Source organism: Esox lucius, chromosome 20, assembly GCF_011004845.1.
Source record: "Esox lucius isolate fEsoLuc1 chromosome 20, fEsoLuc1.pri, whole genome shotgun sequence".
In the NCBI taxonomy this organism is placed as follows: domain Eukaryota; kingdom Metazoa; phylum Chordata; class Actinopteri; order Esociformes; family Esocidae; genus Esox; species Esox lucius.
This window is the reverse complement of record NC_047588.1, coordinates 22,244,875-22,268,435: the sequence shown is the minus strand read 5'-3', so window position 1 is coordinate 22,268,435 and position 23,561 is coordinate 22,244,875. Positions and strand designations below refer to the sequence as shown.

At 41.5% G+C, this 23,561-nt stretch overlaps 1 protein-coding gene across 1 annotated transcript in view; it reads left to right on the top strand.

Annotated features, from left to right (window-relative positions):
- The window catches only part of ascc3 (activating signal cointegrator 1 complex subunit 3), a 173,800-nt gene extending 159,839 nt beyond the window's left edge, over positions 1-13,961 (top strand). Inside the window, exons 37-43 of the mRNA XM_010897185.3 lie at positions 986-1,120; positions 4,955-5,179; positions 8,862-9,013; positions 9,365-9,515; positions 11,710-11,916; positions 12,599-12,774; positions 12,951-13,961. Coding sequence (XP_010895487.1) covers positions 986-1,120; positions 4,955-5,179; positions 8,862-9,013; positions 9,365-9,515; positions 11,710-11,916; positions 12,599-12,774; positions 12,951-13,098 — 1,194 coding nt within the window. The 3' untranslated portion in view covers positions 13,099-13,961. The remainder of the gene's footprint in view (positions 1-985; positions 1,121-4,954; positions 5,180-8,861; positions 9,014-9,364; positions 9,516-11,709; positions 11,917-12,598; positions 12,775-12,950) is intronic.
- Positions 13,962-23,561: the final 9,600 nt, after the last annotated feature.

Below are 23,561 nucleotides of genomic sequence, written 5' to 3'. Positions count from 1 at the left end.
CCTCTCACCTCTGCCCCTCTTTCTCCTCTCACCTCTGCCCCTCTTTCTCCTCTCAACTCTGCCCCTCTTTCTCCTCTCAACTCTGCCCCTCTTTCTCCTCTCAACTCTGCCCCTCTTTCTCCTCTCACCTCTGCCCCTCTGTCTCCTCTCACCTCTGTCTCCTCTCACCTCAGCCCCTCTCACCTCTGCCCCTCTGTCTCCTCTCACCTCTGCCCCTCTGTCTCCTCTCACCTTTGCCCCTCTGTCTCCTCTCACCTTTGCCCCTCTGTCTCCTCTCACCTCTGCCCCTCTTTCTCCTCTCACCTCTGCCCCTCTTTCTCCTCTCACCTCAGCCCCTCTCACCTCTGCCCCTCTGTCTCCTCTCACCTTTGCCCCTCTGTCTCCTCTCACCTCTGCCCCTCTGTCTCCTCTCACCTCTGCCCCTCTGTCTCTTCTCACCTCTGCCCCTCTTTCTCCTCTCACCTCTGTCTCCTCTTTCTCCTCTCACCTCTGTCTCCTCTTTCTCCTCTCACCTCTGCCCCTCTGTCTCCTCTCACCTTTGCCCCTCTGTCTCCTCTCACCTCTGCCCCTCTGTCTCCTCTCACCTCTGCCCCTCTGTCTCTTCTCACCTCTGCCCCTCTTTCTCCTCTCACCTCTGTCTCCTCTTTCTCCTCTCACCTCTGTCTCCTCTTTCTCCTCTCACCTCTGTCTCTCTGTCTCCTCTCACCTCTGCCCCTCTGTCTCCTCTCACCTCTGCCCCTCTGTCTCCTCTCACCTCTGCCCCTCTGTCTCCTCTCACCTCTGCCCCTCTGTCTCCTCTCACCTCTGCCCCTCTGTCTCCTCTCACCTCTGCCCCTCTGTCTCCTCTCACCTCTGCCCCTCTGTCTCCTCTCACTTTCTTCCTTGTCTCCACTCTTCAATTATTTTCTGTTATCTGTTTCTCCTTGTACCCTTTTACCTTCTCCCTATCTCAACTTTTCCACTCTGTCTTCTTTTCACCCTCCAGGACAATTGCACCATTGAACCTTTGACATATGGCCGTATCTCCTCCTACTACTACCTGAAGCACCAGACAGTCAAGATGTTCAAGGAGAGGCTGAGGGCTGAGCTGCCTATCGAGGACATTCTCTCTGTCCTCACGGTACGTAAGTCTGCTGGGAGTAGACACAAAACACATGAACAGTGTTGTAACTTCATTAGGGTGTCTTTCCTAATGGAACTGCAGCTATTGATTTGTTTTTCCTCTTCAAAATGTTAATAATTTCATTCAAAGACATGACTATATACGTTTAGCATACATGTGCTTGTAAATGTGTTTTCCTGTTATGTTCATAATGAAGTCATTGCCCTTTTCATTTAATTTGCAGTTTGTACTATGTTAGGTTGTCTTTCCCCAATGGATACACCATGGATCTTTAGAAATGTGTTGTTGTTTTAGGACCTATCCTAGTATACAAAAACACTTATGCTTATATACTTCTGTTTTTTTGTCTATATTTCTGTCTTTCAAACTGCTTGTTCAACAAAACAAAATACATTTGGGAAATCTATTTTGTTGTGCTTAGCTTAAATCAGAAGGATAATATGTGTTTTATTATTTTATGGTAGTTAAAGGCTCCATATCAATTATTACACATTTTCATGGTGATGGTACTTCGCATTTAGATTGATAATCTTGTTTACCATCGTACTGCATAACCATCATGTTCCTGAGAATTATTATGTTTTGCTGTGCAATGCAGATGGATTTATAAAAGTCTGACAGACACAGGAATTATATATAGACCGATCGGTCATAACATTATGACCACCAGCCTAATATTGTGTAGTTCCCCCTTTTGCCGCCAAAACAGCCCTGACCTGTCGAGGCATGGACTCCACTAGACCTCTGAAAGTGTGCTGTGGTATCTGGCACCAAAATGCTCGATTGGATTGAGATCTGGGGAATTTGGAGGCCAAGTCCACACCTTGAACACTTTGTTGTGTTCCTTAAACCATTCCTGAACCGTTTTTGCCTGAACCGTTTTTGCACATTATTCTGCCGAAAGAGGCCAGTGCGATCAGGGAATACCGTTGCCATGAAAGGGTGCACATGGTCTGAAACAAGGCTCAGGTAGGTGGTACTTGTCAAAGTAACGTCCACATGAATGGCAGGACCCAAGGTTTCCCAGCAGAACATTGCCCAAAACATCACACTGCCTCCGCCGGCTTCCCTTCTTCCCATAGTACATCCTGGTGCCATATGTTCTCCAGGTAAGCGACGCACTCGCACCCAGCCATCCACGTGATGTAAAAGAAAACCAGGCCACCTTCTTCCATTGCTCTGTTGTCCAGTTCTGATGCTCACGTGCCCATTGTAGGCACTTTCGGCAGTGGACAGGGGTCAGCACGGGCAGCCTGACTGGCCCTATACGCAACTAACTGTGAAGCACTGTGTGTTCTTACACCTTTCTATCAGTACCAGCATTTCGTTTTTCGGCAATTTGAACTACAGTAGCTTGTCTTTTGTTTTGGACCACCAGCTGTTACTGTTAACCCACAACATGCGGTCAAAAGACCTCTCAATGCAAGTGAAACAGGCCATCCTTAGGCTGCAAAAAAATACTCCATTAGGAGTGGCCAAATCAACAGTTTGGTAAAATCTGGGTGGAAAAAGAACACAATGGTGAGCTCTGTTGTACAAAAAGGCCTAGACGTCCATGGAAGACAACAGTGGTGGATGATCATAGGATCCTTTCCAAGGTAAAGAAAAACCCCTTCACAACATCCAGCCAAGTGAAGAACACTCTCCGGGAGGTAGGCATATCATTATCCAAGTCTACCATAAAGAGAAGACTTCCCCAGAGCAAATACAGAGGGTTCACCACAAGGTCTAAAAAAGCCAACCCAATTCTGGAACAGCATTCTTTGGACAGATGAAACTAAGATCAACCTCAACCAGAATGATGGGAAGAAAAAAGTATGTAGAAGGCTTGGAATGGCTGATGATCCAAAGCATACCACATCATCTGTAAAGCACGGTGGAGGCAGTGTGATGGCATGGCCATGCATGGCTTCCAATGGCACTGGACCACTAGTGTTTATTGATGATGTGACAGAAGAAAAGCAGCCGGATTAATTCTGAAGTGTATAGGGATATATTGTATGCTCAGATTCAGCCAAATTCGGCGAAGTTGATTGGACGGCGCTTCATACATGGACAATGACCCAAAATATACTATGAAAGCAACCCAGGTGCTTTTTAAAGCAAAGAATTTTAATATTCTGCAATGGCCGAGTCAATCACCCGATCTCAGATTGTGATTTAAATGGTACAAAATCTCCCCTAGGTGTTCATTTGGGTTGAGTTCTGGTGACTGCAGTGGCTATAGCATATGATTCACATCCTTTTCATGCTCACCAAACCATTCAGTGGTCACTTTTTCCCTGTGGATGTGCATTGTCATCCTGGGAGAGACCCAATAATGAACCCTCTTTCAAAGTCACTTAGATCCTTTCCTCCTGTGGTCTTGATCTAAAATTGAGGTCAACAGGTTTTACCTTTGTCACCCGTCTTATATAATTGTCCTTTAATATATTTCATATCTTGTATTATTAAAATAGTTTCTGCCACAAACAAACTATCCATGGATAACAGAATGTGTGACCTTAAAGGCAGCTAAATTTAGGCAGGAGAGAGGGGCATAGGTTATTGTACCATTGGGTATTTGACCATGATTCAGGTAATTTTATCACTTCTGTCATGTTTGCTCTATCTTATCCAAATCTTCCCTCATTACTTCTGTCTCTTTGTCTCTGTTCTTCTTTAGTTTTTCTTTTACTTGTTAGGAGCTAGTTTGTATTCCTTTGTTATTCCTCTGCTGTTGCATGTTTTAAAGGGTGTTATTCCCTGCGAGGGTGCTGATTGGATGCTGCTCTAATTGCTGGGATTGTTAGGACAAGTGATATCACCCTTCTTCTCTTGGGGGTCACTGGGCCATCACAGCTGCCAGAAAACCCTCTGCCTCAGCCTTGGTTAGAAGGATGTAACCCAGACATTTATAGAGGAGGGGGAGGGGAAAGGGTCAACAGGTCACAGATGAAATGTCAGGAAAGAAATGTCTTTAAAATACTGGAAAGATCATTATTTTTTTTCTTTGTTTTTGCAACCTCTATACCACAACTAGCAACGGAGGGATTTGGGGTGTTAGTTTTTCTGTCTCATGATTATCTCTGTATAAAGATCTACGGGCTTTGTCTCCTGCACATCTGCATGCAGACACTAAACCCCTGCCATATCAATCATTACCAGATTCTTTTATTCCCTCATATTTTCCTCTGCATCCCCTTCGTTCCTATATTCCACTCCTCTTTTCCATCTTTGAGGTGATTGATGGAGCCTTAACAGTCTGAATCAGGAAAGGCCCAATGACAAATGTCTCCGCTTGTCCTCTGATGATGGAAGTACATTAGGGAAACTTACTGGAGTGAATCAGAGAAACATAGAAAAAGAGCCATGCGTGCCCATGCATCTGCCTCCCCCCAAAACCCACAAACAAGCCTTTAACACAGTAAGCAAAAAAAACAGCCAGATTGATGGAATGTCATCCTTTTATATACTACACCTAATCGTTTTATATAGCCCTATAGGCCTACATCTTTTATCAAAAGTGAGCAATAGAAGTCTGAGTAGAAGTCTGAATTTTTGGTTGTTTGACAGAAGTCAAGGAGACTTACCATATAATCGAACAATAAAAGAGGGAACTAGCACAAAGCACCTCTGTGGGAGTTTTCTGTGAAGTTTAGCTGTTAAATATGTTTTTCTGGAAGTCTGCTCTCTTGGGTGACGGGACCTAGTGATCTTAGTGCAGTTGCTTTAACAGAGATGAGTAAAACAAAGGATCCAACCACAGCAGGGAACTGACTTACTCTGACGTTTGATGTCTCTCCCTCTTGTCCCGGTCTCCTGCCTTCCCTTTCTCGCTCTCTTCTCCAGGATGCAGAGGAGTACGGGGAATTGCCCGTCAGGCACAATGAAGACCAGCTGAACAGTGAGCTGGCTCAGCGTCTCCCCCTCCAGGTTAACCCTCACAGCTATGACAGTGCCCACACCAAGACCCACTTACTGCTGCAGGCCCATTTCAGCCGGGCTCAGCTGCCCTGCTCTGACTACGGCACTGACACCAAAACCGTCCTGGACAACGCCATACGCATCTGTCAGGTTAGTGGTTAGAGGTCTACATGCATACACGTTGTGCAGGTTAATGTACTATAGTCCACATTACATCCCTCTGGGATCCCTTTCTCTTCTGATATACATCTTTTACTTTCTTGTCCTTTTGTTCCCTTCAAAAAGTACAGCTTGCTTTTATTCACATCAGAATGGATTGTTAGCCCTGGGATTCAGACCCTGAGTACATTTTCATATGTCATGGAGTAATATTCAGAGCACTAGTCGTCATATATTCCAATTGGGGAAAAAGCTCTTCCCTGTTGATTCAATATGGGATATGAAAAAAAGACAAAGTGTCCTTCCTTGGTGCTCATTGAGCTTCTCCTGCCTCATTATCAGCATACAATAGAAAAAACATGCTTGTTTACATTATTAGCACGCGCCAGAGTTTAGCTAGTGTGAAGACAATTGTGTCTGGACTGTATCTAATTTCTGTGCAGTGCGCACACATTACGCAATATTCCCACGATTGACAGGCACAGTCCAGCATGGTATGTCTCATGACCGTGTAAATTCACACTTTGGAAATTATGCCAACCAAGATAAGCCTAGCTAGCGCTTTATTCTGTCATAATGTAAACAAGCCTATAGATATGACATGGAGTTGACATGGAGATTAACGTCCTGTGGACAGAACATACATAATATCACAGGCAACATAACAGATAATGTAGCATCTGTTAACAGACTTTCTAATGTGAGATGTGACAATCATCATCATTTTAGCATTTCACCATTTTGCTAGGGTTCTGGAGAGGAGAATACGGCCGATAGTAGAACCTCGGATTCAGGAGGAACAGTGTGGTTTTCGTCCAGGCCGCGGAACACTGGACCAGCTCTATACCCTCTACAGGGTGATGGAGGGTTCATGGGAGTTTGCCCAACCAGTCCACATGTGTTTTGTGGATTTGGAGAAGGCATTCGACTGTGTCCCTCGTGGCATCCTGTGGAGGGTGCTTCGGGAATATGGGGTCCTGGGTCCTTTGCTAAGGGCTGTCAGGTCCCTGTACGACCGAAGCAGGAGCTTGGTCCGCATTGCCGGCAGTAAGTCAGACTTGTTCCCTGTGCATGTTGGACTCCGGCAGGGCTGCCCTTTGTCACCGGTTCTGTTCGTAATTTTTATGGACAGAATTTCTAGGCGCAGCCAGGGGCCGGAGGGTGTCAGGTTTGGGGACCACACGATTTCGTCTCTGCTCTTTGCGGATGATGTTGTCGTGTTGGCCCCTTCAAGCCAGGACCTCCAGCATGCACTTGGACGGTTTGCAGCCGAGTGTGAAGTGGTGGGGATGAAAATCAGTACCTCCAAATCCGAGGCCATGGTCATCAGTCGGAAAAGGGTGGCTTGCCCACTTCAGGTTGGTGGAGAGTGCCTGCCTCAAGTGGAGGAGTTTAAGTATCTAGGGGTCCTGTTCACGAGTGAGGGAAGGATGGAACGGGAGATTGACAGACGGATCGGTGCAGCTTCTGCAGTAATGCGGTCGATGTATCGGTCTGTCGTGGTGAAGAAAGAGCTGAGCCGTAAGGCGAAGCTCTCGATTTACCGGTCAATCTACGTTCCTACTCTCACCTATGGTCATGAGCTTTGGGTCATGACCGAAAGGACAAGATCCCGGATACAGGCGGCCGAAATGAGCTTTCTCCGCAGGGTGGCTGGGCGATCCCTTAGAGATAGGGTGAGAAGCTCGGTCACCCGGGAGGAGCTCAGAGTAGAGCCGCTGCTCCTCCACATCGAGAGGGGTCAGCTGAGGTGGCTTGGGCATCTGTTTCGGATGCCTCCGGAACGCCTTCCTGGGAAGGTGTTCCGGTCCCGTCCCACCGGGAAGAGACCCCGGGGAAGACCTAGGACACGCTGGAGGGACTATGTCTCCCGGCTGGCCTGGGAACGCCTCGGTGTCCCCCCGGAAGAGCTGGAGGAAGTGTCTGGGGAGAGGGAAGTCTGGGCATCCCTGCTTAGACTGCTGCCCCCGCGACCCGGCCCCGGATTAAGCGGAAGATGATGCGATGCGATGCGACCATTTTGCTAATGTTGTGCTGCGAACGTGAGGCTTAAAATTAAACGGGAGGCCTTTTGGTACATCTTTGGTAACAGGTAGTTGGCTGGGACAGAATATTTTCTTTACACATTGGACTCTTAAAGACAGCTAGTTAACAAACCAGGCCAAGAAAATATTGTAGAATGGTATACCCTATTGAAGGCTTTTGCAGGATCAATAAAAAATAGCAGCATAACATTGCTTTGTGTCAAGGGCATTGGTAACCTAATTTAAGACCTTCAGGGTTGCAGTGAAACAAAAAAAAAAAGCAGAACATAAACCAGATTGCACACCAAAGAGGATACAGTAAACACTGAGGAAATCCGTCAGTAGCTTATTGACAAGTTTTTCCAGCAAGTTTGAAATATGGGGCCAGAGAAAAATGGGCCTCCATTAGTTAGGATCACTGCCTTTAAATAAACAAGACGCTCTAGCTGTCTTCTAAGCAATTTCTGCCAGTGAAATTATGTTAAAAAAGCTAGTGGAAAAAAGTAGTGGTAGTATTATTCCCAGCAGACTATAGTAGTCAATTGCTGTTGCATGCAGAAAATGGAAAATAGAGAAATTAATAAACTGTTCTGGACCAAGAAAATAGTAAATGAGGTGTTAAAAAGAAAAAGGACCAGTAAATGTTAGGAGTAAAAATATATATATATATATATATATATATATATATATTATTGACTGAGGCAAAATAAATAAAAGCGTTTACATTTTTCACAATACATTTAAATGATTGAACTCATCATCTAAGACCATGGTGTATTGAATATTTAAATATATTAAACTTTTACCTTTTACTTACATATACCTTTAGGTATGGAAGTGTATTTGCCAGACATCGTTTAAGGGTTAGCTTTTAAGTCAAAAGTGGCTAAACAGCAGCGGGATGATTTCAATATTTTGAGTCTCGTATCAATTGCATTTTGGAGTCAGATTCATCACATTAATTTGCATTCATGTTGTAATCAACAGTGAATAAATACTAGTGCCAATATTTATTTTGGAAGAATAAATATTGGTAGAATGAATATGGCCAAGATATTGTACAATCATTATCTCGGCCATATTCTGTTGTTTCTGTGACTCTGTTTCCGCCACCCATCTCTCCATTGGACCCTGGGATTCCAGTGACATCAGCTGTTTTTCTGTCATAATCCATTGGCTCATTAGTTACTGGGACATGTTGATAACTACTACTTTAATTTGTACTATATTAGCATTTCGATTAACGTTGCTGTGGCTTTGTTTGTGCACTCAAGGTCCTTTTTAGTCATAGTTACTTCCATGGAAATTATTTTCTGATGAATTACATTTGTTAGAGTGCAGCTGAGCTCTGCTTACTTTAACCTTACTAAGATAAACAAGAGGGAAAGAAAGATTGGGGAGCAGAGGGGAGGAGTTTGTTAGAGGAAGTAAGGGCTGTCTATTGTGTAGCTTTTAGTGTGCATTACTGTGTATGGACATGTATAAATTGAGTATGCGAGAGGGGCAGAATTGTATTTGAACTAAAAATTTGAATAGTGTACAGTTGTAAGTGGGGGATTTTTTATACAGTAGATATACAGGCATTTTTCAATTAAAATATTTCCTGTGTCTGTTTGTGTTTCGTTTGTTTCTCCTCTGTCTGCCTCCAGGCCATGCTGGACGTAGCAGCCAATGAAGGCTGGCTGGTGACTGCTCTCAGCATCTGTAACCTGGTGCAGATGATTGTTCAGGGGAGGTGGCTCAATGACTCCTCTCTACTGACTCTGCCTCACATAGAACAACAGCACCTGTACCTGTTCAGGTAAACACACATTCGGACACTCTGCCATGGACCAACTTATAATCCATGCACATACACTATCAAACTGCAAATTCTATTTCCATCAGGCAACATTAGTTACATTTGCTATCCTCTGGGCTGCTCGACACACATGCACACACAGAGAACATTCAGTAGTCAGCATCCAAAGGAATTTTTACTTGTGTTTATTTGTGTAGTTAACATGTGGATTTGAGACACTTGCATGCAGAGTAGAATAATTTTGTGTGAAATCAATAAAAATGTGTGGAGAGCGATGTGATAGTTTGGAGGTTCCTGTGGAGATGAGTGGCTAGAATTTAAAGCCATGTAACTAGACTTGTTGGTCCTTAGGAGGTGGCACTTGAAGGAAGGGATGGGCAGAGCCAGGGGATTTCACCGACCAATTGAAGGGCTCCCTGAGCTGATTGCCACCTGTGAGGGGCGGGAGAACATCTTTGCTGCCATCGTCGGAGAGGTGCTTCAGACCAATCAGATCACCCAGGTAACAGAACCACCTATCACTGAGGACATTCAGTACAGTGTTCCTTCATAGTGGTGATGTTGAACACGTTATTCTAGATATTCGGCTTTTCAATTGAAACATTTGTAAGGGTGCCATGCAATACACATTATGACCCCTCCAGAATCTTTCATCCCAGACCACAGAAAGAAGTAATGTATTGAAACTTATACCTCAACTCCTTCCAAAATGTCAACTGTCTCCATTCATGTAATATTTTTACATACATCAAACCACATACTCAAAGTCACAAACACAACACACACACACAGTTTATTATTGTTTATTAGTATTCAAATTAACTACAGTCATGTGTTAAAAGTAAGTACACCCCCGGGAAGTTATTTTTGTATTTACGTATTGGGAATTTTTTTATATTTGAGTTCAATTTAAATAATGTTAACTGATAAAGGTAATAACATTTAACAAATCACACACAAAATATTATTTGGAAATCATTGATTCAATTAAAACAAACAGAAATGCAATGTCCTTATGCGGAAACATTTAGTACACCCCTAACTTTACCATCACATAAAATGGATAAAATGAAATTATTAGCCTATAAATGATACACTCAGTCTGGTAAATACATAATTTCAAGACACTGCACAAACTTGGCCTACATGGGAGGTCAGGAAGGAAGGAGTCTCTCAAAAAGAATATCAAGACAGGACTGACATACTCTACTGTATGCAGACAACATCTGGGTAAAGACCAAAACAGCTGGATCAATGTGCTGTGGACAAATGAGTGAAGTTCTTTTGACGGAATACCTGGTGCCTTGTTCAGCCAAAACTAAACATTTCCTTTGAAGAGAAGAACATCACACAAACCGTAAAGCATGGAGGTGGTGGCATGGTGGTTTGGGTTGGCTTTGCTGCCTCAGGGCCTGGCAAACTTGCCACAATTGAGTCAACCATGAATTCCATCATGTACCAAAGAATTTTTAGGTGAATGTGAGGCCTTCGGTCAAAAAGCTGAGGCTGAACCCAACATGGATCTTGCAGCAGGTCAATGATCCAAAACACACAAACAAATCCTTCACAAACATTTAAATGTACGCTAAGTATATTTAATGTAACAGTGTTGAAGATGTAGCCTGGGGATGCAGCAACATGGAAGACCACTCACACCAGAACTTAAGTCAATAACAAAATTCATTCTTTCAAATATAGGAAACAAAATCTTCAAAATCTGTTTAGCCATGTTACATGTGTTTCTATGGACAATATCAGTGTCTTTCTATCCACCATAGCAGGTCCACGTCACTATATTTTAAAATAAAAATGTTATATACCCAGGTCCTTAAACTAAAATTGCTTAAGTAATCCATGGTATGACCATCTTAAAACAATTCCATATGTTAGCTTAGTAAGAATTGTCAAGTAAGAGCTTAGACCTTGGGGCTTTTTAAGGTCCAATCAGAGGGTTTACAGCACCAATCTAAGTGCTAATTGCAGCTATAATGAGAGTGTCCGGGTGCCACAAACCGTCCAGCAGTCTTGCCCAATCAGTGTTTTGGCTCCACTTCCTCCTCACTCATCAACCATCTCCCCCTATGTTGTCGAGGCCGGGCTAATTAAATAATTAGATGCGTGGCAGCATCCCGGCTGATTCACCAGGGGACAGTAATCCTCACATAAATGGCTTTTGCTGGGTGAATATTAGAGGCTCTCCTCACATTCCAGTCCCAGCCTGACACTGACTGCTTTTCAATTGGCAAATACACACACCTATAACCCATATTCTTGCTTTCTCGCATCTAATACAGTTGTGTATTGTATATTTGAATTAATTATGCTTTTACCAAATTCTCTAGTCTTGCTGATCGATACATTGCCCTCCAGAATTATTGGACCCAAGGGAAAAAGGCTGTGAAAAATGCATCATCACAGATCCACCACATATTACAATGGCTTTTTTAAATCCAACCCACTCCTAGTGTTTGTTGCTAAATTCTCATCAGACCATTGAACTTGGTTCCAATCAAAGTTCCAATGACATTAAGCAAATTCCAGGGGCTTAGGTTTGTGGTTTGTTGATAGCAGAGCTTTTCTTCTGACAACCACTTGTTGGAGGTGGTATCTAGTCGTAGTTTTATTTAACTTTTTCTTTTCCTATCCCCCTTCACATCCTATGCTGCCTCTCCTCCCTCTCCACTACTCTTTTCCAGGTATGGTCTTTCCTTAGCCATCTGCCGATCGTGGAAGTGATACTGAGTGTAAAGGGTTGGTGGGAGGGATGTGGGGAGCAGACAGAGCGCCCCCTCCCTGTGGCTGGAGGGAAGTACAAAGACAACACAAGCTGGCTGGCTGTCCACGCTGACCAGGAGTACGTCTTGCAGGTCTCACTGCAGCGTATCAACACCGGCCAGCAGAGGGTTCGTACATACACACCTACACACATGCAAACTCATATAAAGGAACACAAATACGCATAAATGCTTGAGGCAGTTTATGTACACTGAACACAATTATAAACGCAACACTTTTTTGTTTTTGCCCCCATTTATCATAAGCTGAACTCAAAGATCTAAGACTTGTACACAAAAGGCCTTTACCTCTCAACTATTGTTCACAAATCTGTCTTAATCTGTGTTAGTGAGCACTTCTCCTTTGCCGAGATAATCCATCCACCTCACAGGTGTGGAATATCAAGATGCTGATTAGACACATGATTATTAAACAGGTGTGCCTTAAGCTGGCCACAATAAAAGGCCACTCTAAAATGTGCAGTTCCATCACACAGCACAATGCCATAAATGTTGCAAGTTTTGAGGGAGCGTGCAATTGGCATGCTGACTGCAGGAATGTCCACCAGAGCTGTTGCCCGTGAATTGAATGTTCATTTCTCTACCATAAGCCGTCTCCAAAGGCATTTCAGAGAATTTGGCAGTACATCCAACCAGCCTCACAACCGCAGACCACATAAATGGGGGCAAAAAGAAAAGTGTTGCGTTTATAATTTTGTTCAGTGTACATAGACTGCCTCAAGCATTTGTGTTTATTACTGATGTACGTTATGACTGCTGCTAAGTTGTTGTTTGTCATCGTATTATCTAGAGGAAGCAGGACAGTAAAGCCCAGGCCCCCAGGTTCCCTAAGAATAAGGATGAAGGCTGGTTCCTGGTTCTGGGAGAGGTGGACCGCAAAGAGCTACTGGCAGTCAAACGCGTTGGTTACTGCAGACAACGCAACAACATTTCCCTGGCCTTTTACACACCAGAGAAGACTGGAAAGTACGTATGGGATTGTTATGAATAACTGGAAAAGTGTTCCATACTTTATTTGTTGATTAGGCCCTGTTTGGGCATTTTGAAACAGCTTCTGATTTTAATAGGGATTTCTCAGTAAAGGTAATGAATATATTGAATCCCATGACATACATCCTGGTAACTCGCTTCTCTTCCATTAGGTGTATCTACACATTGTACCTGATGAGTGACAGTTACCTGGGTCTGGACCAGCAGTATGACCTCCACCTCAATGTGACCCCTCCCTCTGTTGCTGCTCAAGTCAACTCTGAGGTCACTGAGACCATAAGAGGGATGCCCATGAAGTGACAAACTAACCTGACGTCTTTATGGTTCACAACTCACTGTACTAATACCCACCACAAGTTGCATCATGCAATATAAACCTACTTGTTTTCCAGGGAATTACCATATGCTTCCCCAGTTATATAGCTTATATTTCTGGTTTTCGGCCTACAATCAAATGTTCCTTGAATCCACCAACTTTTGAAAGGGTTGTGAGAAAACAAAAAACTACTGTAGGTATCTTGATTTACAAATTTGATTGTGAGTGCAATACTAATTTAATGTTCTGTGGGAGTGAGCTGCTGAGATAAAAAATTACCAGTAGGAGCAGAGAGGTGCACAAATCATCCTCATTTATGACAGGAAAATGCCGGCGTCACTTTGTCATACAGGAAAAGGCTTCTCCATGAGAGGAGTTTGGTTTATTTAAACTGAGGAGGAACTGGAATTCTATATAGAAACATGCTTCATTGTAGTCCTGCAGTGCTATGGGGTTACAATTAGAAGTGCCCAATTATCACATCTGTTGGATAAAATATAGACACTGCCCTTCCCCCATGTTCTTTATTTTTTGCCTTACAATAAAAGTTCATCTTCCTCTTCCTTTGCTCTTCGCATGCTTAGGAAGATGAATCAATAGATGATCAAAGTGTCATAGTCACACAACAAACAGAACAATGTCACCAAAATAAAAAGAGAAATGTGTAAAGATATCAATGTTCAATTGTATTTTGTAACTATTACTTTATTTATTATCAGAGAACTGACTACTATATTTTAGAAACAAATTCACAATGCAAAATACACTTTTTTTTTCAATTTTCTAGATTGTACAATTAATCAATGTACATGTTGTAACTTCTCTTGATTAAATATGATGACTTTGGTTGGATGAAAAAACTATTTCGTTTTTCTTTTACAACTTAAAGATAAATGTAATTGTTTTGAAATACAGTTGTGCTCATCAGTTTGCTTACCCTGGCAGAAATTGTGAAATTTTTGCATTGATTTTGAATATATGACTGATCATGCAAAAACATTTATTTTATTTAAGGATAATGATCATATGAAGCCATTTATTATCACCTAGTTGTTTGGCTCTTTTTTAAATCATAATGATAACAGAAATCACCCAAATGGCCCTGATCAAAAGTTCACATATCCTTGAATATTTGGCCTTGTTACAGACACAAGGTGACACACACAGGTGAAAATGGCAATTAAAAGTGAATTTCCGATGTCTGTGGATTTTTCAATTGCAATTAGTGTATAAATAGTCACTGAGTTTGTTAGCTCTCACGTGGATGCACTGAGCAGTCTAGATACTGAGACATGGGGAGCATAAAATAACTGTTAAAAGACCTGCGTAACAAGGTAATAGAACTTTATAAAGGTGGAAAAATATATAAAAGTCAGTCAGCCAGTCAGTACTGTTCCATCATTTATTAAGAAGTGGAATATTCGGGGATCTCGATAGCAAGACAAGGTCAAGTAGACTAAAAAAATATTTCAGCCAGAAGAATTGTTCGGGATACAAAGAAAAACCTACAGGTAACCTCAGGGGAAATACAGGCTGCTCTAGAAAAAGACGGTGTGGTTGTTTCAAGGAGCACAATGCGACAAAACTTTACTGAAAGAAGCCTTTACTGTGCCAGTGCCACAAAAAAGCCTGGTTACAATATGCCCAACAACACCGCCTTACAGCTTCTGGCACACTGTAATTTGGAGGGACAAGACCATGGTCACAACCATAAGCGCTATGTTAGAGAGGGGTCAACAAGGCCTATAGTGAACAGAATACCATCCCCACTATGAAGCATGGTGGTGGCTCACTGATGTTTTGGGGGTGTGTGAGCTCTAAAGGCACGGGAATCTTGTGAAAATTTATGTCAAGATGAATGCAGCATGTTATCAGAAAATACTGGCAGACAATTTGCATTCTTCTGCACGAAAGCTGCACATGGGATGCTCTTGGGCTTTCCAGCACGACAATGACCCTAAGCACAAGGCCAAGTTCACCCTCCAGTGGTTACAGTAGAAAAGGGTGAAGTTTCTGGAGTGACCATTACAGTCTCCTGACCTTAATATCATCGAGCCACTCTGGAGAGATCTCAAACATGTGGTTCATGCAAGATGACCAAAGACTTGACCTGGAGGCATTTTGCCAAGACAAATTTGGGGCCTCATAGACAACTATTACAAAAGACTGCACGCTGTCATTGATGCTAATGGGGGTAATACACAGTATTAAGAACTAAGGGTATGCAGAACAGGGGTCAGTTCATGTTTTTTCTTTGTTGCCAAGTTTTGTTTTATGATTGTGCCATTATGTTATGACTGACAGTTGAATGTGAATCCCATTAGAAATAAAAGATGTGTTTTGGGTGCTCACCCATGTTCTCTTTACAAATGGTACATCTATTACCAATTCTCCAAGGGAATAATATAATGTTAAATATTTTTAGAATGCTGACTACATAGTAAAAAAATACCTATTGACTGCAAATCAATTTCTCCAAAATGGCTTTCGCTATCAGGAGAAAGGTACACGAGAAATGTGAATGCGAATCCCATAAGAAAGAAAATGTGTTTTGCCTGCTCACTCATGTTTTCTGTTGTGTTTGAACAGAACTGTACATAACAATCTCTTGACAGCTGAATAACAGCCTACTGTCCTAATTTGTACTGTAGCTAACGTTTCTTAGGAACATTAAAGATGATAAAATGAGATACTTGGAGATAAAAAAAAATTTTGAAAATACTTATTTCTTCATTAGTCATTGGCCTTCCATCATTCTCAGGTGACCCAAAGTGCCTAAAGATCCAAGGATCATCGTTCATTTCATTCATTGTTCCTTCCGGTGAACGAGAACAAGATTTGAAGACCAGAAAATCCTACTGAGAAGAATCATGAATCAAGATTCACCAAAAAGATTAGTTTCAAAAGAACGAATGGTTCAAGAAACAACCCATCACTACTTCAGACGCAAATGTCAGGCAAGGGTTATGTTAGTTTGGAAATGGGAAAACACCCTGCAGCAAGAAGATTAATTTGGTCACTAGGAAGAAATACAGCTGACCAGCAAAACCTGGGTGGCTGCTAGAGCCGACGGAGATTTTCAATTGGTTTCTCCGGCTGGAGTCGGTATCAAAGCCTGAGCCATCTTCGGAGGGGAATGATCATCAGGCATTTTCTAATGATGGCCCGGAAAGACTGAGAACTCTAGTCATCGGCGACTCCATTACCTGCTGTATTGGACTAAAGAATCAGCCTTCGATCATACACTTTACCAGCGGGCAGAGCCCCAGACTCGCACAGCTCAATCGCTGGCTGAAAACCAAGTTCAGTCCATCACTGGAGGTAGAGTTTGTAGATAACCGGCTTTCTCTTTGGGAATCTTCCAGACTCGTTCCAGGCAGATAAAGTTAAAACAAGGTAGTGCTAACAATAGCAACCGTATTAAGACAAAGCCTTCCTCCACCTCAGTAATGAATAAAAATGACTGTATTCCCTTGCATCACAAAATGGGACTCCTTAATGTTAGATCCCTTGCTTCAAAGGCAATTGCAGTAAATGAATTAATCACTGATCATAAGCTGTGTGTAATTAGCCTGTGTGAATCCTGGCTAAAACCTGATGAGTTTAATTCCCTAAATAAGTCCTCTCCTCCTGGCTACACTAGTGATCATATCCCCAGCGCATCCCAAAAAGGGGGGGGGGGGGGGGGTGCTAATGTTTCTGACACAAAATCACTTGTTTTCGTTGTTTCAAAGTTTTACTCTTGATAGCTAACCAGGCTGATAAATAATTGTTCATAGCAACTATTTACAGGTCACCCAGGCCATACACAATGTTCCTCAGTGAGTTTCCAGAATTAATGTCTAACCTTGTAGTGATTGCAGATGGTATTCAAATTTTTAGCTAGTTCAATTTTCATGTGGAAAAGTCCAATTACCCTTTTCAAAAGGCCTTTGCAGCCATAACTCACTCAATGGGTTTTGTCCAACATGTCTCCGGGCATATGCATTGCCACAATCATACCTCAGTCTTGTCTAGAAAAATAGATATTGTGAATATAATTATTATGCCATAATCATGGAATATCAGACCATTGTCTTATTACATTTATCGTTACAAGAAGAAACCCAATTGCACCCCAAACATTGACTTTTAAAAGCCATAATATAAATTCTCGGACTACCAAAATATTATTTTATACTCTTCCAGGCTCGCTCATGTGAGTAAATAAATCTGCAAACGATCTAATCAAGGATGTAAACACTGCAAAATACCTTAGATATGGTTGCAACACTAAAAACTAAATAAATACGCAACAAGAAACTTGCGACCTGGTACACAGTCAATACTAGAGCACTCAAGCAAGCCTCCAGAAAGTTGGAGCGAAAGTGGTGCTCCACGAAGTTGGATGTATTTAGATTAGACTGGAGACAGTACAGTGCAATACCGAAAAAGCCCTCACATCTGCTTGAACAGCTTATTTCTCCAACCTGATTGAGGTGAACAAAAACAATTGCACATTTTTCTTTGATACAGTTGCAAAGTTAACAAAAAGGCAATGCTCAACAAGTGAAGTGGGTCTTCACTTCATCAGTAATTAATACAACTTCCCTGACCTGGTATCAATGGGGATACTTGAATATGTTTTATCCTGTATCGCTCAACACGTTCAATAAATTAGTAATGAGATTTAAACCCATTTTTCAACTAGACCTGATTCCAAGAAAACTACTTAAGGAGCTACTTCCTGTGCTAGGTCAGCCGATGTTGAACATAATTAATTGCTCTCTATCCCACGGATGTGTCACACACTCCATAATAATATCAGAAAAAAAGCCTTTTCTGGATCCGGATGTATTAAACAATTATAGGCCAATATTGAACCTCCCGTTTCCCTAAAAAATCTTAGAAAAATCTGTTTCCCAACAAACTAAAAGTCAAATAACATTTATGAAATGCTCAGACCCCATCATAGCACTGAGACTGCACTCATGAAGGTGATAAATGACCTTCTAAACGTTTCAGACAAAAGTTCCACATCCGTCCAGTTGCTTCTTGATCTTAGTGTTGCCTTTGACACCATCACTCCCTTCTCTTGAAGTGTTTGTAAACACGTATTGGGCTGCACTGACACTTTCTAGGCTGGACAAAATCTTATCTGAAAGATATCCGTTCATATGTGTGGATGGCATATCCTCTGACAAATCAAAGGTATGTTTTGGGGTTCCTCAAGGCTCTGTTTTAGGACCACAATTGTTTTCACTATATATGCTGCCATGTGGAACCATAATATCAATTTTTACTGTTATGCTGATGACACACAGTTGTATATTTCAATGAAACATGGAAAAGCCCCAAAATTATATACTTTAGAAGCATGCGTTTCAGATACTAGGAAGTGGACATTTTTGCATTTAAACTCAATAAACAAATAGTTTTTTGGCAGATCTCACATTGAACCTTGACGATTGTATGGTTGTATCCTGAAAAACTGTGAGAAAACTTGGCATTACTCTCAACCCTGATCTCTCCTTTGATTAACATATGAAATATATAATCTTTGGAAAATTGTTAAAATCTGAAATCCATGCTTCTGTTACTTCAAAATTAGATTACTGCAATTCTCTCCGGTTACCCTGATCAATAAATAAATAAAGTTTAGTTAATGCTGAACAGAGCTGCTAGAATCCTAACTAGAATGGAAAAATGTGGACATATTTCTCCAGTATTAGCCTTTCTACACTAGCTGCCTGTTAAGGCCAGGGCTGATTTAAAGGTTTTATTGTTAAACTATAAGGCAATACATGGGCTTACTCCTACTTACCTCACTGAATTTGTGACCCCTGTTACCCCTGTCTGATTTGTGTTTGTGCCTCAAATGTGTCTCTTAACGGATCTTCTCTGTATCATCAGACACCAGATGTGACTACCCAGCGCTCTCTTGTCCTCAAAGGCATTCCCAATGTACTCCAGTAAATTCTACCTGATGCTTTGTAAGTGCTTGCACAGAAAAAAACTGTGTAGTCTGCATTTATTGAAAAATCATATCCAGACCTCATACGGACATGGATGTAAATCTGTCTGTAAGTTTTTGTACAGTGACACGTTTTGGGCTCCAATTCCTCCACAATTCATCTGATAAACCTTATAATCATTAATTTATGGTCTAGGGTGAAAAATGTGTCACTGTTCAAAACTGTACAGACCTCGAATATGCTTCCATAGATTTAGTTTATTCATACCACATATATTTCTTTGGCTACAGTTTTACAATGCAGCATGAATGTGTATTTAGAGCTCTGTTCTCTAGCAAATATGAACACACTTATGTTCATAAGAGAAAATCCATTGAGTAGCAAACATAACTTGCCATTGTAATGAACTTGTTTCTTTGCATGATACGGTGAGACATGAGGCCCTAGCGTCCATCACAGTTGGTGTGCTGTCTGTTCTCAGTGAAGATGGTGAAGATACAGTTGTCCTCAGCTGGGTCCAAGCTCAATGCACCTCCAGCCCATCTCCAGTGCCATCGTACTTGAGGGAGTTATTGTCATGGACAGCATTAGAGACTTGTCTGTTATTTGGGCTTACATATGCTTTGCATTTGGATTGCCCAAAAGGCATAGCAAATACACTGAAATTCATTCAAACAGTAATGCTTGGATTGAGAAACAAAACCCTCTCACCAAAACCACTAACTTTGAAACACCTTTGCCTACACCTAACATTAGTAGTGCCTTTGCCTTAGCCTAACCTCTGTTGTGCCAACATTAAATATGATCCTGTCGGAAACAACACCAACACAGCGGTATCTGATGGTTCATCAATATTTGGTCCTTTTCTCACTCACCTCCATGTCACCTGCTCTCCCTGCCTGTTGGCATCCTCATGCTCTCTCACTCCCTCTCTTTCTTTACTCTGAACGCACCAGAGTGAACATAAATACTATCAGTAAACAAGTTGTGTTTCTTGCCATGATGTTCAGGAATGGATTACTAACCATTTCCAATCTGAATTGCAATGATTATTATGTCAATAAACATTGACTCACCTCTTGTGCTACTGTACAGTTCCAGCCCAAAATGACGTGTTTATGCTAAAACAATCACAATCAACAGGAAGATAGCGTGCGTAGCGCTCATATTACATTCTATATTTCCACTTCCTAATACATTTGAAAGTAATGAGATAGATAGTACAGTGTTCGACATTGATTGTACCTACCAACTGCATTTACAGCCAGTGTTTCCAAGTTAAACAAAACATTTCCAGAACAAGGACTGCTCAAAAACAGCCCCAAATGCCTGAAAACTAGGCCAACTTTTGTTGGTGCACAACATTGACTATTTTATAAGTGTGAAGTTCATGGTGAAGTTCAGAAGCAGCCCAAAAACCCGCCACCCGCAACCAATACATTTTCACCCGCGATATTGTTTGAAAAGTAACTCAATTCGCATGAAAACCGCGGATATGGCAACCCCGCTTATAGCAGTCGACCAACTGCTTCTCCTGGGGTAAAGCAACAGCACCTGGACAAATGTCACGCAGAACAACAGTGAAAAGTAGAAACTGTAAAAGTAGAACTGGTAGTAATAATAGCGCCAATTTGTTAAGTTTAGTTATGATTAAGTAGACTTTTTTTTAGGGGGGGGGGGGGGGCGCATTTTGAGCATATTTGAATATTGGGGGGGATGTGTACCCCTCAATATATATTGTAATTACTGCCTTGGAATACACAACATGTTTATAAATAGATTAAGTGTTGTTGTAATTGTTATAGTATCATTCTCAGTTCACTGAAATAAGTGTGTTCAATTAAATTAAATGGACCTGAGAATAATTAGTAGAATTAAAAGTTTGAAGTTGTAGTTAATAATTGATTTAAGTATGTTTCAATTTGTATTAAGCTGTGCACACATCTGTTATCACAAAGTTATATATATGTACTAATTAATAATTGAAGTAATGCGCACTCAGAATAAGTTAAGTTATCTTTTATACATTTTTCTGAGGCAATGAGTTGGCATACTTTTTCTAAGTAAGGCCAACTCATAATATTTTACAGTGCAGATGAAGATTGGAAAGAAGTATTATGGACAGAGAAATCTAAGTTTGAGGTGTTCAGATCACAAAGAAGAACATTTGTGAGAAGCAGACCAAATGAAGAAATGCTGGAGGAGTGCTTGATGCCATCTGTCTAGCATGGTGGAGGAAATGTGGTGGTCTGGGGGTACTTTGGTGATTTCTACAGGGTAAAAGGAAGAAGGAAGGCTATCACTATATTTTGCAACGCCATGCCATACCCTGTGGAGGGGGCTTGATTGGCGCAAATGTCCTCCAACAACAATGACCCAAACGACAATGACTCCAAATTATGTAAGAACTATTTAGGGAATACAGTCAACTCACATTCGGTTTATAATGGAGTGGCTAGCACTGGCATCAGATCTCAACTTGTTTGGAGAAATTAGAGAGACATTTTTCACCTAACCAGAAATAACAATAAACATATTAAGGTTATTAAAAGACGTAGCTTCAAATAACCTTCTAAAAATCCTTGCTAGTAAGCAAAAGGATGTAATCCCTGCAGTGGCTAGCAATGACAACAAAGTGATTGGTTACTGTAGTATTTCCAGTAATAGTTTTCATATAGTTTTTCTAACAGTTATATTTCCTTACTATTTTTTACTAGTTTTTTACTAGTTTTTATAACAATTTATTAATTTAAGAACGATGTGTATATTGTATCTAATGTAGGAAGACACAGAATAGTTATTAAAATACACTACAAATGTATATTTGTATTATAATATAACAAGAGGTGACACACTAAAGGTAAAACAAACAAAAAGTGTCAATAAGGTGTTGGGCCACCACAAGCTGCCAGAACCGCTTCAGTGCCCCTTGGCATGGATTCTTTTAGGCTCTGGATTTGCAGTTCCTTCATTTAGTGTTTTGATTATTGTGCTGGAGAGTACAGTCCAACACATAACTAAAAAAATCACCCACAGGTGTTCAATTGGATTGAGATCTAGTGACTGAGAGCAGTGGCGGTTCTAGCTTGCCCCCCCTTCAGCCTGGGCACTTTGGAACGTTGACAGCGCTCCAAACTTCTCTACCATATTTCCCACTGTGGAAAATCAAAGCTAATTCAAGGCATAAGACACCCCAAAAGAGTCAATATATCAGTAAAATACCAGCATAATATAATGTATTTTAAGCCTTTACAGCATTAGAAATTCCTCTTACTGAGCCCTAGTCAGTATTATAACAGAAAACCATGATAATGTCACCTCAATGAAAGTTAACCAAGTCAATAATGTGCTAGTTAGGTTGTAATCGTTTTGCTGCAGGCAACACCCATTATTGTGATAAAACTATCCAATGTTATGTAAGCTAGTTGGACAGAAAACTGAATATAGTCGCCCTATGTGTAATTGCATAGCAAGCAACATAACAACATAGGCTGACAAACACAAGTTTTATACTAACTAGGCTATTTCATTAGATTACATGCATAATTTTATACTCATAAAGAAGTGACATACCTTTATCTTTTTCTCGTTGCTTCTTCTTTCCTCTTTTTCCTGAACTGGGCACCTGATGGCTTAGATCTTTTCTTATCCATTTCTGACGATTTGGCAGTCGAGCAACATTACATTCCCCATCCCCCCACACTGTCAACCAAGAGTCAAGACTAAACCAATTCACCTTGGTGGTATGCAGACTGGTTTTATATTCTTAACGATTTCGTACAAACCAGAAAAAAATGCAACAATATGTCTGTATGACACTTATGAATTAATTGTGGTTTATGTGGTGGCGTTTCGTGGTGTGACTGATTTTAGTAATTCCTTTAGTACGGTACAAAGTTAGAGGTGCGAGCTATTTGATCAATTCCCCCGCTCCCCCTACCTCTGGCTTCCTGTGGTGAGACCTGTCATCAGTGTTGCCAGGGTAATCAACATTTCCAGCCAAATGACTGTTCAAAACCAGCCCAAAATGCCTGAAAACTAGCCCAACTTTTGTTGGTGCACAATATTAACTACTTTACAAGTGAACCCCCTCCCCGGAACAAAACTTAAGACGAGGTGTATACGCATTTGAAGCCGCGGATCCTAAAGTATCTGACCTGACTGATGTAGCATAGAAACACAGGATATAGAACGTTGCATATAAAGACAGAAACGGTGCGGCCGCGGTGAATGTCAGAAGTAGGCTAACCCAAAAACTCGCCAACCGCGACCAATTTTCACCAGAGACAATGTTTGAAAAGTAGCCCAATTTTCTTCAAAACCAAAGATATGGAAACCCTGCCGGAGATCAACCTAACCCCGCCCCGCTCCCCATCCTTCTGGGTGGTAGACCTTCCTCAGTAGTCTGTCTCGCTTACAAATCATGGGCGCCCACTCCGACAAGGTGACATGATATAATACGTGACGCGCAAATGAGAGATCGAAAACCGATC